Here is a 20,817-nt window from a genome sequence, read left to right as displayed (position 1 = left end):
ATTTTGAGTCCTCGGTTCGAGTCCTAGGTTGGGTGTGCCATACTGAACTTTTCTTTGTTATCAGTATAAATTCTCAGCACAGAGTTCGGAAGTTGGTGTTAACACCTCTGTGCATATGTAGTTAAACCCTAAAACCGTCGGTCTCTGTCATTATCATCGACATCAAACAGTGGCCTTTAAGACTTTAACATTTTTAGTCGAAGCCCGCCAACCTGCAATGTAGTAGTAGGTATACCTTCCTTAAATAGGCTGATAATAAAGATTCTCTGTTCTCAGAACACATCAGTAGGTAGTTAAATAAAATATTTTTTTATAGTACCTAATAGTTGACGGAACAGCAGATGGCACACCTAGGCCTGTAGCCATGTGACACGTAGATTCTCTTTTAAGAAACGCTTCGAAAACTAAAAAAAATATTAGGGATTGAAAGATCCTATCTATAACTTGATCACGTGACCTGCCGAAATGTGTAAGTGTGTGTCTGTCTGTTTGTATGACCGCCTTTCACCGCAAAACGGAGCGACGAATTGAAGTTTTTTTTAAGTGGAGATAGTTGAAAGGATGGAAAATGACAAAGGTTACATTTTACTCTTTGTAACCCCCCCACTTCCCTAAAATAGGGAGTGGAAGTTAGTATGGAGCATTCCGCAATTTTCAATGTAGAAAGATAAAAATTGATATTTGTGACTAAAAAACCGTGCATCAACTTCCCTAAAATAGGGGGTGGAAGTTAGTATGGAGCATTCCGCAATTTTCAAGTTAGAAAGCTTCAAATTGATATTTGTGACCGTGCATCGTTTTTTTTTGAAAATCCGCCCTCATTTTCTTATGATTCAATATAAATTCTTTTGTTATTCAAGTGGCAGAAGCAAATTTTAATAAGTAACGATTTTTCGGAACGATATTTATTAGCAATTGTGTCGAAGTGGTTGAAAACAATGTACTAATGCCTTACATCTTTGGAATCTATACTAATATTATAAAACTGAAGAGTTTGTTTGTTTGTTTGATTGATTGAACGCGCTAGTCTCAGGAACTACTTATCCGATTTGAAAAATTCTTTCAATATTAGATAGCCCATTTATCGAGGAAGGCTATAGGCTATATATTATCCCCGTATTCTCACGGGAACGGGAACCACGCGGGTAAAACCGCGCGGAGTCAGCTAGTCTTTAAAAAATGAACATGATGTCAGCTATTTACGGGACACCCTGTATATTTAATTAATAACAAAAACCGCGGGACGTCCGTTACTAATTTGTGAAAGTAAGTTTTATTTATTCGAATGTTATTAATTACAAGTCTAAGCCGATATACATAAATTCACTTTTGAAAACCGTTTCCCGTCGGAGTAATCGGGTTGATTTGATGAGCGAAGTTACTGGAAGCAATATTACGCCCTCCAGAACATAAATTAGGTAAGAGGATTTAAACGAAGTTACCTGGAGCGAATGCATATATTGGGAGACTTATTAGATATTTTAACAACTTTACAGAGACTGCCTGCAACATGTAGTAAATAATTCTTTAGTAATATTATAAAGAGGTAATCTCTGGTTTTACTGAACTTATTTTGAAAATACTTTTATCACTATAGAGCCACGTTATTTTTGAGTAATACGCGCTATATTTTATCTCTGTATTCTGACGAGAACGGGAAATACTCGTGTGAAACCGCGTGGCGTCGGTTCGTATTACATATTTATAAATGTTAATAATTATATCTTTCTATCTATCTATCTATACCCATAACAAAACTGTAACAGTTAAAATTCTGTACATTGAAGGTATTTTGAAAATTTTTTTGGGCATTATACAATCGATACTGAAGCCAAAAATTTTTTTTTTCGATTTTTTGTCCGTCTGTCATTATTTTATTTCGCTAATGATTTTTTTTTATGAATATTTGCCATGCAATATTTTTTTTTATAATATATGACCAATATTTCTATTCCCCACCAACTAGTCGGGAAATACTGAGCTAGTGTGGGTACGACAATAGACCAACGGGTCGGGGATCGATCCACCACCCCTCGGTGATGAGTCCAAACTCTCTTACCGTTGAGCTATTGAGGCTTCAACTGAAATTAGAATTAACACGGAAAAGGTTGTAGGATACTTTTTATTGTGAAAATAAAATGAAAAAGGTCACAGTTTTAAAAATTGGTCCATAAATCATGAAAAAAATACAAAATGTATTGTCATTCAAGAATATTGGTCAGGGACTTTCATTATACCTAAATAAAACGAAAATTTAAATAGTAGGGGGTTATATGGGGGTTGAAAGTTTACATCGATTTTCACGTGGGCGAAGTTGCGGGCGTCCGCTTGTTATAAATAATAATAAACGATGCGGTTGACATCTCTTAATGCCGCTCGTGTAGTCTGATAGGTGATAATCCAGTTATTATTATTGTCGCTGATGGTTCAATGAATTGAATATGAAGAGTATTTTATCAACACTTTTATGTTTAACGTTTCAAGTCACTTATCAGGTCAGGTCAAATTATTTACCCCTGGAAGACGCCACGCGGTTTCACCCGCGTAGTTCCCGTGGGAATACAGGGATAAAATATAGCCTATGACACTCACAAATAACGTAGCTTTCTAGTGGTTAAAATTTTTCATAATATGTTCTTTCATATAAAGCGTAAAAAGTACAAAATTGTTAATAATTTTGAAGTGACGATACAAAATTAACTAACAACTTGTGGTCTTTATCGAGATTTCAGCCGGTTCTGGCTTGTTCCCCGATTCGGCTATTACTCTTTCTTTAAACTATAAATTATGTTTTAGAAAAGTAAAAAATAGTCATTGAAATAGAGAAGAACGTTCTCGAGTTTCAGCCAGACATTTCATTTATAAAGAAGATAAAGAAAGTTACCGATTTACTATAGGTTCAATTACATACTTAATTATTCACGGGAAAGTATTTGTCGGGTTACATGAAAGTGTCGCGCGGTTTGCGTTGACCCTAATCAGCAGAGACGTTCAAGAGTTCTGCTCTTGTTATAGGGAGGCAAGGGCCCTCGTCACGAGAGGGCCCTAAGACTCGATCGCCGTTGTCTTGTAAAGATTAGAAAACGCCCCTCAAAATTCATCATTGCAAACAACTTGATAACTTACAAAAGAATTTTAATCGACATCCATTTACGTTAATGTGATTAAAAACATCTCGCAGATATTATCTTTTAAATCCATTATTATATTAACAGATCGTGATGGTCTTTACGTGGTATTATGGCGGCTTAAAAAGGTTTTATTTGATTGAAATCCCGTAAAAAGGATCCACACGAGTCCGTGTTATATTACTGGAAATCGTGTTGAGATATCTACCAAACATTTTAAAATTATTCGTGTACACTCAATAGTCTTTTTTGACGGCCTCCGTGGCGCAGTGGTATGCGCGGCGGATTTACAAAACGGACGTCCTGGGTTCGATCCCCGGCTGGGCAGAGTGAGATTTTCTTAATTGGTCCAGGTCTGGCTGGCTTCGGTCGTGGCTAGTTACCACCCTACCGGCAAAGACGTACCGCCAAGCGATTTAGCGTTCCGGTACGATTCCGTGTAGAAACCGAAAGGGGTGTGGATTTTTATCCTCCTCTTCACAAGTTGGCCCGCTTCCATCTAAGGCTAAATCATAACTTACCATCAGGTGAGATTGTAGTCAAGGGCTAACTTGTAAACAATAAAAAAAAAAGTTTTTATTTCTATATATCACACGAATAATATAAAGTCGAAAGTTTGTGTGTAAATATGTGTGTGTAAGTGTGTATGTTTGTTCCTCCTTTGTACTGCGGCTACTGAAGCGAATTTTGCTGAAATTTGGAATAGAAATATTTAACTCTGGATTAACTTGTAGTATAAAGGAATGCATGTCAACAGCCTACAAACTGTTGACATGAAATAATTAAGTATTGTTACCGGATGTTATCAATATTCTGACAGCCGGATACAGTCTGATAAACGTGACGAACACGATGTCAATATACCAACTATTGCATTGACTAGTCTATAAATACAAGCCCCTCATGACAGTCGGGGGCAGTCTTTTCAGGGGGCAAATTGTGAATTTAATTGTGACACACACACTCGTGATTCAGTAAATCACGAGTGTGTGCGTGTACATTACATAACACATAGGCTACTTTTCATCAAAAAAATCCATGGTTCTCGCGGAACTTGTGTAAAACTTAATTCTACGCGGACAAAGTTGCGGGCGTCTGCCAGTTTTTCTATAAAAGTCATAATTTGGCAGGAGCTGTGAAAATTTATGAAGCATAAAACAATGTGCTTTCCATATAGTGCATTTGGTATGCTTAATGTTTATGCCCATAATTACTGACAAAAAGTCCGCAGAGCCATTTATATCGCATATACCTCTTATTATTCGAATTTATTATACAAAACAAAATAAATTCGTATGGTGATAATTTATTATGCTACACTTACCTACTATTACTACTACCTAATTTTTTTTTATTAATTGCATTGGATCTTTCGTTTTGAATACACCGGGTATAAATATACTGAATGAATCGGAAAATTGGTTAGTACCTCACCAATAATTATAACTAGCTCGTCAACTGAATGGTTGAAGATAAAAGAAACTTACCTACCTGATTTTATGAATCTATATAATATTTGGATGCCAATTCACTAAAATTTCATCGCAATTGATATTGTATTGGATTAATATAATATTGATGTGACAAATGTTATCGCCACGTTGCAACGACTTGCGGTACGGACAGCTTCAGTGTGCTCGTGGTGTTCGAGCCGTCCACATCTCTTGTTGTGTAATTATTTATGGGTTACTTGGGATAGGCAGGGAGAGTGACTTGAGTGGAAAAGGGGAGTGTTTGTTAACAGTCAAAGGATCCTTTAACCCTACACACAACCCTCTGCCATTTTTTTGGTTACAGTTTGATTTGTCCTGACGAATGTTGTGAATTATACTAACCATTACGTTTGTTCGACATCAGTTTTCATATTATTGTAATCACCTCTGAGTCTGCTAAAAGATCGCGTTACGATTTACTAAGAAACATATTTTTTTTTTTTTTTTTTTTTATTCTTTACAAGTTAGCCCTTGACTACAATCTCACCTGATGGTAAGTGATGATACAGTCTAAGATGGAAGCGGGCTAACTTGTTAGGAGGAGGATGAAAATCCACACCCCTTTCGGTTTCTACACGGCATCGTACCGGAACGCTAAATCGCTTGGCGGTACGTCTTTGCCGGTAGGGTGGTAACTAGCCACGGCCGAAGCCTCCCACCAGCCAAATTTTCGTTTTTATAATATATTGTAATAATTTCTGAAAGCATCAATGTGCTCAAGGTGTCTAAACGGCGCCCTTTCATTTAGTCAGCTGAGAGGTTAAGAGAGTCTGTCTCCTGTTTGCTGAGGGCAAGGGCTCTTGGCTGAAGTAGGTAATTGTGTTGACTCATTTTTCTTTTTTTTATCGATTTTGGGTAAGTATTTGTGCTGCAAAATAATTACACTTAATATTACTTACTATTATAAATGTGTCTGTGCTTTTAACAGCTAAATCGTTGAACCGTTTTATATGAAATTTTATATAGATGTTGGAGATTATATGCAGGGCCGGCCCGTCCATACGGCGAACGGAGCAGTCACTCCAGGCGCCAAATCCTAGAGACCGCCGAAATGATAATCTTAATCATACTTAACCGTAGATGGTAATGCGCCTGATTTTCAATTGGTCACCCCAGAGTATGGTCGAGATCTTCGCGTTCCATTTTTACTTCACTCATCATTTGGTACAGATATTATTAGGAACAAACAGGAGAGGCGCCATAATTGGATCTCGCTCTATTTTAAAACTTGCTTTGGGCCGGCGCTGATTATATGCACAATTCTACCACCGGGTTCCACTTGCTGGCTAGTTTGAAACCATCTTTTTGATTGAAATTATTGTATTTTCGCATTCAATGGCTTCTCGAACTACTCGGGGTATATAATGGCGGTCCGTGGAAATAATGCGTGGATTATGGATCTCAATCCAATGTTTAGTTCCCGGTTGTAGAATTGTGCAAACCAAGAGGGCGCCGCGAAACGCCTAATAACAACCCCTAGCAGCTGATGTCAACTTCGAATCTCGCAACTTCAGTCCCGTTGTGACCACGATCCATGCAACTGGGTTGAAATATCGACATTAAAATCTCGTCGTTTTACCGTGGTATGTACCCGTTTAAATAATATTCATAATGAACAACCACGAAATAAGTTTAAAATCCCCTGACTGCGAGAGCGGTCCATGTATGTTGATCACCTGGCTGACTGCTTAAGGTGTATAGCCCGCTTTAGATAGACGTAACTCCTACAAGTGAACTGCGTTCATTACCGTCTAACTAACATCTCAAATTAAATTCAAAATTGCTGAAGTGCACAATTCGTTGAGAAACTCTTACACTTTACACTTACTCGTACTAACTACGTCTAACACTTTTAGTTCTAGAAGTTCTAAATGTTGAAATGAATGAAAGTATTAGTTATATATATCAGAAATCAGCAAATTCGTTTTCTGATCTTAACACACTAATATATAAATGCGAAAGTTTGTGTCTAAGTATGTATGTTCGTTCCTCCTTTGTGCAGCGGCTACTGAAGCGATTTGGCTGAAATTTTGAATGGAAACAGATTTTCCTCTGCATTATCACATAGGCTTCAGCTTTCATACCGGAAAAATACATGGTTCTAAACTTCTAATTCTTCACCACATCTTTTACTCAGTACAAAATGTGAATATCCAAAAACAGTTAAATACGGAACTGAAAATTACACGTTTCTAAAGAACAAAGACATGTACAAAAGTTCTCTCTCCCATTTCCCGCCTGTAAAGTTGAAATTTTAATCCTTTCTTAGTGCTAATGATAGTACGGTTCTTATTACATAAGTAATTTAAACAAGTCCCAAAAGTGTTTGTCTGTGATTAAAAAAAATACTGATTTTTCAAGTGTAAGCAATTTACATCACACTAAAACATAATCAAGCTTTTTTAAAAATTTCGTCTGTCTGTCTGTCTTTCTGTCTATCCATGCTAGTCTCTGGAACAGCTTAACCGATTTTAATGGGTTGGTGCAATACATAGGCTATGCACAGTAAAACTAACTGTGGTGTATCGTGGTTAGGCACCTAAATATGTATTTTGTAGAAAAAAGGCAGAATTATATTTGTCTGACGTATCGTGTCGTGACGTATCAGAACAGGATAAGTATCATATATTTTGTATGGCTTCTTATGTGCCGCATACAAAACGTATGATACCGATTCTGTTCTGATGCGTCACCGTCACGACACGACACGTCAGACAAATATAATTCCGCCTTACTAAAGAACTAATAAAGCGTACAAACGGTGGGAAGCGATTTCGTTTTAGTATATACTCAAGAGGCATAATTTCAATATGACGCAAGTATGTTATAGTGGGTGGATAATTGTACCTCTGAGTATATATTTAAGATATATGAAGACAGTCCTATTTTCGGCAGTTAACAATATTCTGAGAAAACTACGTAACCTTCGCGCTTCCATTAACTCTGCCCAAGCTTCGAGTGTCTGCCTTTTGTTTGTAGAAGGCAAGGGTCCTCTAGGTGAGTGCGCCCTAATCATGAGTGTTGACTCAATCGCCGCCCACTTTATCGATAAAACGGGCCCTTTTTAACTCGATAAAATAAACCCAACGGAAAAGTCAAAGGACCGCAAAATTAATAAACAAAAAAAAACCATTGCTTTTGATTAAAGTAATCCTTATTATTGATCACATTTTCACGAATTGTAATTAACTTTACTTCAATTCATTCATTTGTCATTATCAACCCATATTCGGCTCACTGCTGAGCTCGAGTCTCCTCTCAGAATGAGAGGGTTTAGGCCAATCCACCACGCTAGCCCAATGCGGATTGGCAGACTTCACACACGCAGAGAATTAAGAAAATTATCTGGTATGCAGGTTACGTTACGATGCTTTTCCTTCACCGATTGAGACACGTGATATTTAATTTCTTAAAATGCACACGACTAAAAGTTTGAGGTACATGCCCCGGACCGGATTTTAACCTACACCCTCCGGAATCGGAGGCAAAAGTCTCATATACATTGAGCAATCACGGCTCGTTTTTACTTCACTAATGAAAAGTAATACAGTAAGAAACTTAAGCTGACCTATTCTATTAACTATAAAAATCATAACTATGTGGAATGGTGGCAAGAATACTAACTGTATTTCTGCGATGTACAGCCAAGCCTTCCTCATTCCTTTGCGCAAAAAATAAGCTAAGCTTCATCAATTAATATTTATCTATTTTATCTATTAACAAAGATAAATGTTTGCTACTGAAGCAATTGCATTAATTGCATTGCATTGCGTTGCGAATAGAAATAAATGTTACTCTGGTCTAAAACATATGCTACTTTTTATCCCAGAAAAAAACAAGCTTTTCGTGGGATTTGTAAAAAACTGATTTCCAAGCGATGTCGCGGGCGTCCGCTAGTATAATTATATTTTAAATACAATAATACTACCAAGTAGTTTCACTAATTAAACCCAAAGCTTAACATAGCAGCGTGTTTTGTAAAACTTCCGGCAAGACTGCGCAACAAGAAAATACATTTAACAAATTTAATAGCGCCACTGAAAACCTCAAAAATACAAGGAAACATTTATCTTGTCTGACATAAAATATGTACGCTTTGGTACAAAGATTTTCACGCAGCAGAAGATGCTTTAATAAATAACAAATAAGCACTCCTCAGGAATTTCTTTATGCTCTACAGAGATCTCAAATTGCAAGAGGGTTTATATTTTCGAGTCCCTCACTCTATTATAAAAATTCTAATCGTGTTAGGGACGCGCGATCTGTCACCATTAGGAATTGATTTACCGAACGCTTCGGGGACCAAAGGCCGAGGAACCTCATTCCCCGTGAACTGTTCTACCGTAAAATGAGATATAAACGACTCAAAAAATGTGATCGGTTCTATTGGGCGACGTTAGCACGTTTGCTTAAAAGGGCCAGCAGGGCTATTCCCGGCGCATTACACTCTTGCGGACTTGTGTCATGGGCACCGCAAAGACACTCACTTGTGTCTTTTCTTCAGGGAGACTTCTCGCTGTCGAGCGTTATCAAGTACATGCTCGACAGCGAGGAATAGTGGTCTCACGTTGCCTCCTTTTGTGAGACCATCATCGGCTTAAAGGAGGCAGCGGAGCAGCAGAGAGAGCGGGCGCCTGATGCTGACCCGCTACGCAGAAGAAGATCGGGTGGTAGAAGGCGTCGTTATGCGCATCTTTTCCCACCCTTGTGATGTAAAAGTGAGTGCATCTCGCGATCCTTTTACATCCCAGTAGGACGCAGGTGGCCCCGCTGGGTTTTAGTGGGTATTCTGGTTTGCAGCAAGTCCCACATACCCGGCCGCAGACTGCACAGCAGGTCTATTCTGTAACGATGTTTTTAAAACTCGCTGGTGCAAGTTTCGAATTCACCTCTATCTCTCTCCATCGATTATGATAGTACAGAAAGAGAACGATAGAGGCGAATTCGAAACTCGCACTTGTGATTTATACAAGACACCGTTACAGAATAGCCCTCCTGCACCAATAATATCCATTTAATATACCTGAGGCACCCTGAGGGGAAAGGCTACATTCCACAAGATTTATTGGCGGATTGAAATGTTCCGGGAATGTAAAATATTTTAGCAAACGCAATACCTACTCGTAGCATTAGAATAGACCAAATAAACCATTTTCATACATATTGAGAATCGCTTCCTAGAAATGGTGCATCGATATTGAGGCCCAATACATGAATATTATGATTTTCATTTGCGTGCTGAGAAAAGCACTACTGGAATTCAAATTACGATTATCGTTTATTAGAATTATTCAAAGAAATAGGAATATAAAATATTAAATTACTAGCAGAAGCCCACGACTTCGTCCGCGTGGATTTCAGTTTTTCAAAAATCCCGCGGGAACCATGGATTTTTCCGGGATGAAAAGTCTATTTCCATTCTAAATTTCAGCCAAATCGCTTCAGTAGCCGCAGTGCAAAGAAGGAACAAACTTACACACAAACTTTCGGCTTTATAATATTAGTGTGATATGTCAAAAATCGCTCTCATCGGACTGCAGCTTCAAAATTAAGTAATATTACAAGTTCCAAGTTGTAGATTATGTAAGTCTATTAAGTCGCACGCATGTAGGACGTATGCCAAAACGTCACAAAACTATTAGAGCCAAGCGAAAGTTAGCCAAGTTTCTAAAGCTGTCTGGGCACTGTATTCTGTACTGTAAGAGCCAATGATTTTATTTTATACTGCAGATATGTTACGTGCCTACAAAATCACCGCAAATTTACACAAATGCACAATTTTGTGTTTACTTACATAATATATTTATGTGGGTATATATAGTTTTTATACTTCCTAAACACACAGCTCGACATTGTAGAGAATATTTAGGGATTATATTATGTTTATTTATATAAACATAATATAATTAAACAAGGAAAGTTATCTTTCCTTGTTTGAATGCCAAAAATGGGTGCTAAATACCCATATTCGACTAAAAAGTAAAGTGAAATACGTAGGAAAAATAACAAAGAGGTTGAAATGGAACTGGGCAGGACACATAACAAGAAAATCAAATGACGATTGGAGTAGCATAACAACATCGTGGTGCCCAAGGGAGGAAAAAAGAAAAAGAGGCAGACCAATTAGTAGACGGAAAGACGATCTGATTGCCTTTGAAGGGACATACTGGACCCAATCAGCAATGGAAAGGACACAATGGAAGAGGAAGGGGGAGGCCTTTGCCCAGCAGTGGGATGAAATTTAACTGTAAAGCATGTAATAAATATTATGTAATTTAGATTGTAAAGGCTTAAATAAATAAATAAATAAATAAATATTGAAATATTATATTCTTCAAAAATATCATTTTGTTGTGTCATTCCAGTGAATTTCAATTTAGTTTCTAGGCCCAGGAACAAAATATTTATTCATGACCATACTTTTCAAACTTTATGTATGTAATATTCAAGGTGAGACGAACAAAATTGTGAACCGAGCGAACCATGACGGTGGTACGTTTTCCTTCCAAGCTACCGATTTTGACGGACTCCGTGGCGCAGTGGTATGCGCGGTGGATTTACAAAACGGAGGTCCTGGGTTCGATCCCCGGCTGGGAAGATTGAGATTTTCTTAATTAGTCCAGGTTTGGCTGGTGGGAGGCTTCGGCCGTGGCTAGTTACCACCCTACCGGCAAAGACGTACCGCCAAGCGATTTAGCGTTCCGGTACGATGCGGTGTAGAAACCAAAAGGGGTGTGGATTTTCATCCTCCTATCAAGTTAGCCCGCTTCCATCTTAGACTGCATCATCACTTACCATCAGGTGAGATTGTAGTCAAGGGCTAACTTGTAAAGAATAAAAAAGAATAAAAAAAAATAAAAAAACCCGATGAGATTTGAAGGATGGTTTGGAACAATTTGGCCGATCCGCCTTGAATATCATCAACGCACTAGAGATAGTTATCGCTTTTCTGTTCTGTGGTTGGTAACAATTGACGGCTAAAGCCGGATTTATATTTGTCTGACGTCTCGTGTCGCATCAGAACAGAATCGATATCATACATTTTGAATGCGGCACATCAGAAGTCATCACGAAATTTCACTACACTTATATGTAAACGTTGCCATATAAAGTATGATACCGATTCTGTTTTGATGCGTCACGATACGACACGTCAGACAAATATAAATCCGGCTTAAGTATAGCACCTCGCTCGATTATTATTGGTCAAATTAAAAGCGAAAGGATAGATAGTGACAGTGCCGGATTAAGGTCACTTCATGCCTTTGGCCGTCCTCCCCACCCCCTCCTCCGCCTCCCCCTTATGCAAACTACAAAGAATAAAAAAATAATTAAATAATATTAACGTAGGTAGAATATTAATATGTACGAGTATGGTTTGTTCCTCCTACCCCCATCTAGTATGGAATAAAATACAAGGTTAATCCAGCAGGCTTATTCACTATGTTTGACGTATGCTAATTTACATACACGAAATTGTGATTCTATGTAAAAATGTCATCCGGTGCTTCTGGAGGATATCACATAGTAGGTAAATGACAATTGATTTGATGTTTATTTTAGGTTGATAATAAAGACCAAAATAGTGAATAGCCCAGCTGAACTGGCTCTGTAGTGGGCCGTTAAAATAGGCTGATCATTATTTAACCCTAAACCGCTCGCTGGTGTGACTTTGTGGGTTTGTATAAAATATTTTTTTTTCTCAGATTAAAATTGCTGGGTGCCAGCGGAGAGGCGCCCCTACTCAGCGGGTGGCGCAGCACACCCCACACGCCTGCTACCCCCGCACCACATCACTCCCATAATCACCTCAACTTACCAAACTGTAACGGCACCGATGAAAGGTAACTTTTTTTTACCTCTTTACATGATATGACCTCTGTCTTCGATTCGGAATCCAGTCCTGAGTTTGCACTCCCAACTTATCAGTTATATACTTTTTAAGAAATTAAATAATATTCAATCATGCATAAGTTTTAAGTTAACCATAGTCGTAGACACAAGGTTTCACCTGAAGGTGCTGAGGTGGATACCTTTTTTGTCCACGAAAAAAAAAATATCACGTGTCTCAAACGGTGAAAGAAATCGCGAGGAAACCTTCATATATGACAATTTTTTTAATTTTCTACATGCATAAACTCTGCCAATCCAAAATGGGCCAGCGTGATGGATTATTACCCTAATCTCTCTCATTCTGAGAGTAGACTCGTGTTCAACATTGAGTCGAATAAGGGTTGTTAATGATGAATAATAGGCAAGCGCTTGGTTACAATCATGACTATATGCGATGATGCAGCCTATAGTGGAACGCGTGTACCTAGAAGATGCTTATTCACTCTTGACTTGAAGATACCCATATTGTAGGTGGTAGGAATAACGGAAGTTGGAACGACATTCCATAACTTTGCAGTGCCGAGACGCTGAAAAACCAAACAAAATCGTAATATCCGCGCCTCAAAGGGCAAGTTTAGTGTCGGTTTTGAGTCTGAACTGAGTGTAATCGCCTTGGATTACCGTCCCCCGCACCACATCACTCCCATAATCACTTCGTCTTAACGAATTGCAACGGCGACGATGAAAGGTAACTGAACACGATCATAATATATTATCCGTGCCTGAGAGAGCACGTAAAGCTGTCGGTTTTGCGCCTGAACTCTCTCTAATCGTGTTGGATTACCGTCTCATCGTAGTACGGAGGGAATGGAAAGTGTGCTTATGTTTGTGCACATCACGACATTATATTTAGTTCGATGTGATGTGTGTGATTATATTTATTATCACACCTTAGTGCCATAGGTAGAGACCGCATTGCCACAGAACATGCAAAACGACTTACGGCTTTAGCTGATCCTTGTTCCTTCCATTCTCCATTCTCGTCAATCCTTTCGTACAAGTTCGACGGTTTAGGGTACTCTGGACCTGGCTTTTATTGAGAATGTGCTGGATTTAGTCCATGAACGTCCGCCTTAGCTTCCTCTTTCGACATTTCACTTCACTTCACGCTTCATTCACTCACGAACTATAAATCCCTTGTTAGTCACCTTTCATTTATCCTCTCTACGAGCCTAAAACATCTATCATGAATTTAATCTTTTTTTTTAATACTGGTTGAAATATATGAAGTTACTGATTAAACACTCAGTCAAAGTATCAAGTTTACAAAGTATAAAAAATAATTTCAATAGCTACTTGTCAGTAGAAATGGCTATTCTTAGTTAAATTACTAATTATAATGCTGTAAACATTAGGAAAAAACTTTATTACTTTAGCTACAAAGTTCCTTTGGCTGCTGATAGATTAATACATTAATAATTTAACAGCTCTACGTTTTATACTCTACTTTGTCTAAACTCATAGCGATGACATTTTTTGAGAAAAATTGTAGGTATGTAATGTATAACATAAACGTCATTTTTTTTATTTATACTTTATTGCACTAAACAAAAACAACAACAAAGAAAACATAGAAAACAAATATGTGCAAAGGCGATCTTATTGCTTATAGCAATATCTGCCAGACAACCTTTGGAGAAAGGAAGTAATGTAATTAAATGCGGGATAGTGCAACAAAAGACAAAAATAGTATATTTATTTATAGTACAGTTATAAATATAAAATATACATAATAAATATATATGTTTTCATTGTATTATAATATATAATACGTAGGTAATTTATAGATATTTAAAAATTTTATTATTAATCGTGCCATTATATGGCTGAAAGTAATCAAAATACGTGTTTTTTCTAATTTTTCAAACAAATATTGGCAACTAAATAAGAACACATCCAACTTTTAAACTCAAAATCGAAAAGTTCAACATCAGTTCACGTATGTATGTAGTTAATTTAATGATCATACAAAATTTATAAAACAAACATCTTGTACGTATCGTGATCTTTTAATTTTCTTTAAGATAATTTTCAATCGCTGAGTATTATATTAAGCAGGTATCTTGAAACTCAAATATCCAAAGTTTATCTTTGAATTCGTAGTTACCTACGTATATTTTAAGTTTTGACAAACAAAATTACAAAGCAGACTTTTTGTACCCGCGACTTTAATATTCTTTTAGATGTTTTCATTTTATTATCATATCTTATGTTAAGGTCTGTGATAGCCCAGTGCATATGACCTCTGCCTCCGATTCCGGAGGGTGTGGGTTCGAATTCGGTCCAGGGCATGCACCTCCCAACTTTTCAGTTGTGTATATTTTAAGAAATTAAATAGCATGTGTCTCAAACAGTGAAGGAAAAACAACGTGAGGAAACCTACATATCAGAGGATTATCTTAATTCTCTGCGTGGGTGAAGTCTGCCAATCCGCATTCGGCGTGGTGGACTATTGGCCTAACTCCTCTCATTCTGAGAGGGGTTCTACTCCTAACGACTATCAACCCATAATCGGCTCACTATGATGATGATGTTAGGGTAACGCATTCAGTGTCTAAGAAATTGCATTAAAAACATTTAAGTACAAAAAAAAAATTGAATGTTTTAAAATAAATGCAATTACAGTCAAGCTTTCACTACAATTAACTATTGTTTCCATATTATACTTCCAATAAATCCGTTTAATCATGTGTTAACTTTGGGAATGCCATAGTTTAGTTCCGCTGGATTAAATTTAGTTACAGAATAGTTTCGAATTAATTTGTGCATTGAATGTAATATTGTAACTGCATTTGGAAATCCCACGGTGCTAAAACGGTTTTATCTATTGATAATCGTTATAATTTATATTTTTGTAATAATTTACAATTCCTATGTATTATTTGGTGTACCTACTATTTTTAACCGACTTCCAAAAAGGAAGAGGTTCTACGTTCGGCTGTATGTATGTTTTTTTTTTTTAAATAGTGTGTCGGGTATGTGCTTTCGAGTCCTTTTTATATTCACAATTGCTCTCCAATATTTAACCTCAGTTAAATAAATGCTACAGTAGTTTAAGGGAACATACAAAAACATTTTTGTGTAAAAAAAATTGATAAATATTGTAGTTTATATTATTTCATGTAGGAAAGGAAAAACGTCTTTTATAATGTCGTTGAATTTTAATCCATACTAGATGACGCTACGCGGTTCCACTCGCGTGGTTCCCATACTCGTAGGAATACGAGGATATATAGCCTACCTCGATAAATGGGTTATCTAACACTGAAATAATTTTTCAAATCGGAACAGTAGTTCCTGAGATTAGCGCGTTCAAGCAAACAAACAAGCAAACTTTTCAGCTTTATAATATTAATATAAATAATAATAATATGATATTATTATATTGATAAAAATAATAAACATACAATTTCTGCCTTTCTCAAAATCCCTGATCTATACTAATATTATAAAGCTGAAGAGTTAGTTTGTTTGTTTCATTGAACGCGCTAATCTCAGGAACTACTGGTCCGATTTGAAAATTTCTATCAGTGTTAAATATCGTTTATCGAGGAAGACTATAGGCTATATTTAATCTCTGTACTGTATTCCTACGAGAACATGAACCACGCGGGTGAAACCGCGCGGCGTCTACTAGTGTATAATAAATTAGTTGGACTTCCACAGTTTGTCGTGACTATGTCGGTATCGTAGAGTGGTAACAATTTCCACGTAACTGTTGGTTTAATATTCCAGGCATTGAAATGGTGTCAGTCAATGATAATGGACACGCTATTACCGGTGCCGCAATTCAGGTTAGGCTTTCCGGCGACCGGCCCAGATTAATTGGAAACACTCCTAGTATCCTCCCCGCCTACCCTCACGTGAGCGATATTCAATTATCTTAAACTTGGGATTATAATACAATGTACACAGTCAAGTCAAATCAAAATTCTACGGTACAGGGTACTAGGGACCATTGTATTTTTCATTTTAATTTTCATTGCCTTTTAAGAATTATAAATTATAATCCATATTATAGAGTTAATTTAAACTATACTGCTTGTTTGTAAATTAAAGAAGTAATAAATGAGCAGGCGTAGGAGTTTTACATTGAAATCCGTTACATACAAAATATATATGTAAATTATTATTTAGATAGTTACAATGTGTAAATCATACCTCTGTCACTAATAGGCTGTATCATATCTTACTGCTGCGAATTACAAATCATTGTTTACACTAACATCGGCTTTGATTGGTGTTAATATTCAGTATCAAATGTAATACAATCCAATTGGCCTAAATTGCGTATTCTGTATTGTTAACTATTGTATCAATAACACCGGTGCGTAAGATGAGTTAATGCGGGATGGGTAGATAATATTATAAGCTTAAATGTCTCGCTGCGGAGAATGACAAAAGGATTGGCACATGATAAGACGTTTCCTTCTGTGTTTATTGGAGTAGAAGATATCACAAATTATATAATTTCAGAAATACACAACTTCACGCATCGTAATAATATATATAAAATGTAACTTTACCAGTGAAAAAATTATATTTTGTTAAGGCCAGACCATCCTCCTTATAAGAGAGAGAATATTATTTTATGAAAGAAAAAACTCCAATTAAGTCGAAAGCATATTAATGCCTTCTAAGTTTGAGCGCGCTTGCCTTTTAGGCAGATGCCTAGATGCCTATTCACTCTCACTTTGAAACTGTTTAAATTATAAGTGTCAGGAAACACAAACAATGGAAGAGCATTGCAAATTTTTGTTAAGCGAATTAGAAATGTGCGGATGCGGATGCGGAATCGTTTTGTACGAGTTGCTTGGACATTTAGAATGCAAGGAAGCCATTGCTCGCGACATCTTGCTGTTCTGTGGTAGAAAGGAGTAGAAGAAACAAACTTATAGAGACAAGCATCGATCGTAGATCGTTAGAGGGGCCTCAGAGCGTCGCGGATTTGTCATTGGTTTCGCACATTGAGTACGTCGTCACTCGTAACACATTTCTCTTTATTCGTGTTGTGGCTTGTGTTTTTACACTTCCAAAATAAACACGAAGGCATAATTAAGGCATTAAAATAAAAAAAACAGTAAATATTTTTTTTAAGTCCACGTCCACTCACAGCATGCGCTTGTTACGTACTAAGATAAGAAGTGCGTGCACGTCTTTGGGTAATGACATACAATTGTGCGTTCTTTAGAATGGAGGGGCCCATGTGAGATAGGACCTACCCATGCTGCTCCAATTCGGGTTGGCGGGCTTAGGCAGGTAATGTTCATACACATGTTCATTAACATTTAATAGTAGTCGTTAATTAATTTAATATTAACGACCACTATCAGTTGTTAATGATAATGGCCGGGACAGCTTAACGTGCTTTCCGAGGAACGGAGATGTACCACCAACTTCCCTAATAAACTCAAATATTTTTCAAAGAAAAAAAAGACATAGTATACTCAACAGCTGAACCCAGAACTTGATACCAAAGCCACGGCTAACGAGACAATTTTGTTTTTAAATCCAAGGTACCTCGGCGTATATTACCAAGGTATTCTCTATTCTAAGGTAATTCGTTAATCGTTATCGTCGTTAACAACCCATATTCGGCTCAAATTCAGAACGAGAGCTAGCGTGGTGGACTATTAGCCTAACCCCTGTTAGACTAATAGTCTACCACGCTAGCCCAATCCGGATTGGCAGACTTTACACACGTAGAGAATTAAGAAAAATCTCAGGTTTGCGGGTTTTCTCACGATGTTTTTCCTTCACCGATTGAGACTACTTAGGGGTCCTCCGACCTATATAATATATTTATTTTCAGCGCAAACCTCCGTCGGCGGTCGACGTACACAAGTGGGCGCATACGCTCGGGTCCAAACTGGTCCTTCGTGTTCGACCCCGCCGGCCGCCTGTGCTACTACTGGTCCATGGTCGTCTCCCTCGCCTTCCTTTATAACCTCTGGGTCATCGTGTATAGGTTCGCTTTCCAAGAGATTAACGGTAAGTCTATTTTAGAATTTAAAAAGTTTCCTCTCTTTAGTACTGAAATAGAAAAGCTTGTTCATGCGTTACATTGTACCTACTTACTGTTGGCCTGTTCACTAAGTTGATCTTTGTTAACAACATATTAAAATAAACTTAAAATCAAATAACCACCGCATGTTTCGTATTTCGTAAAATCTATAGTTAACAAAAATCACAATGTTAATGTCATCTACCTACTCTATGATAACCACTAGGGTTGTCATTAGGTAACGGATGACATTTATAACTGAAATCTCAGTTTTGATCAGTTAGTATTAAATAAATAGTGAATAATAATATCACGTGACTTAAGAACTACTAACTACTAATATTAAACTAGCAAACGTCAAAGTTAGTGAATTGGCCAGCAGGTATGAATTTGGAACTACTTGGGCACATACAGACAATACGCACGTAAGTTGATCACGATCAGTTTTATCGAACGTCAAGCCGTTAGCGATTACTTGATCGTCAGTGGCTGACATTAGTTGATAATGGTAATGACCGGGACGAGAAAATGGTAATGACCGGGACGAGAATTTTTAATGAGATTTTCTAGTAAGATAAAGGCTTAATATTTTATTGTCCGGCTCAGGACTCGAACCTAGGATTTTGTGTGTGTGTGTGCTACAATCGAGCATATTACATTTTAAATTAAAGCCAATGAACTCAGAGCATTGCGGAGCAGCAACGCATTGCGGCAAAAGCAACGCTAACTAATGCCTGCCCCATAGACATCGTATTATGTAGCTTAATATAAAGAAACGCAGCGAGTTATCGAAATTTATGCGGAGCTTTTTTAAGTCGATGCAGCGATGCAACCGCTATTTAACAGCTTTTAATTTCCATTTGCTGGAAATGAAATATATTAAATTAAAGTAAAGGAGATGGTCCAAAATTGTATGGAGCCCAGGATCAGTCATTGTACCCTGGCGGAAATAATAGAAAATATATTTTCCCACGGCTAAAACCTGAATTAACATTGGCAGCGCCATAGGCAAATGACAATAAGACCGCCATTACTTGACATTGGACTTGTTTCGTAGCGCGGAGTATGTTCTGTATCTATGGATTTCTGGTTTTATACTTGGACAGATAAATTATTGAAAGCTCTACTTATTTGTTTAAAGTATAGGTCGTAGGCTGGCTAGAAAATCAAAAAAACCCTTCATATTGCGGAAACAAAGAACAGCACAGCTAAAAATATGCTAGTGCTACAATTTAGGTTTTTTATAGTCGGGTATTTATTAATCACAATTTTTGCAGCGATTAAATCGCAACTACATAGTATTTTATAAGCGCTTTTGATTTACGCAGTAGATTAAAAAGGGCATTATGCTGTCAGCCTTCATTGGGATAAATTTTAATATATTTTTTTTTTGTTTAAAAAACACGATACATTTTTATGTTATTTAAGAGTTCAATCCAGCAACAATGCAGCGATGGCGCGAAATATTAACAACTTGCATGAACGAACAGAACAAATGAAACGCCGTGTGCAGGGATAGTTCCGTTGACATTTTTGTCAACAATTTGAATTGTCGTTTAACAGTTTTATTACGAGAACATTTACAAATTATTAAAATATTTTTACAAAATACGACTTCATTAAACGTTAAACGTTTGATAGTGTTTTCATGAATACCAATATCAGAAGTTACTCAAATTCTCATGGGAGTAGCTCCTGAGGTATCCCACTTCTGATAAAGAATCAAAAATAGCAAAGTTTATCCGTAATACACCCACACACATACGTACACACAAATAATTTTCAAATGACTTAAAATTACTTGAAAAAGAGGATATTTTGAATTCGACAGTTAAATTATTATTTTTTTTATCGTTTATTACATCAAAATTTCGTAATTTATTTACATTTTTATTTGTTCGAAAAAAATATTTCTAGATCAGTCCGACAGAATTATCACTTTGAAACCAAAATAACAAAGTAAGAGTTCACCATAATTTGGTGTGAACAGACTATACGCCAACATTTTTGCAGTTCTTGTCTTATTAGTGAAGTATGCTGTTTTAAAAATTTAATATATCTACTTCATACACGAGTAACATAATATAGCAATAACAATACAGCGCCTATGTAATTTCTACTGATGAAAGTGTTGCTAAAGAAATAAAATAAAACTTATAGAGCAGCAGCTATTTGGTTTGCTACTTTAAACAAAGACTGCAAGTTGAAATAAAAGCTTGTAAAAATACAGTAAAAATGGGAACCACATCCTTTCTAAAGGGGTTAAAAAGATATTCTGATAAATCCCTTTGTCTAATAT

General features: G+C 36.9%; 1 protein-coding gene across 4 annotated transcripts in view; it reads left to right on the top strand.

The window, feature by feature from the left end:
- LOC112045666 (cyclic nucleotide-gated cation channel alpha-3) overlaps positions 1-20,817 on the top strand; it is a 159,756-nt gene that overhangs the window by 58,285 nt on the left and 80,654 nt on the right. For all 4 annotated transcript variants that reach the window (XM_052881389.1, XM_052881387.1, XM_052881388.1 and 1 more), the window contains exons 3-4: positions 12,328-12,465; positions 18,327-18,505. In XM_052881389.1, the coding sequence (XP_052737349.1) occupies positions 12,328-12,465; positions 18,327-18,505 (317 nt within the window). The remainder of the gene's footprint in view (positions 1-12,327; positions 12,466-18,326; positions 18,506-20,817) is intronic.

This window comes from Bicyclus anynana, chromosome 4 (assembly GCF_947172395.1).
Source record: "Bicyclus anynana chromosome 4, ilBicAnyn1.1, whole genome shotgun sequence".
Taxonomy (NCBI): Eukaryota; Metazoa; Arthropoda; class Insecta; order Lepidoptera; family Nymphalidae; genus Bicyclus; species Bicyclus anynana.
The sequence above is the reverse complement of the archived record's forward strand: the minus strand, read 5'-3'. Positions and strand labels throughout refer to the sequence as shown.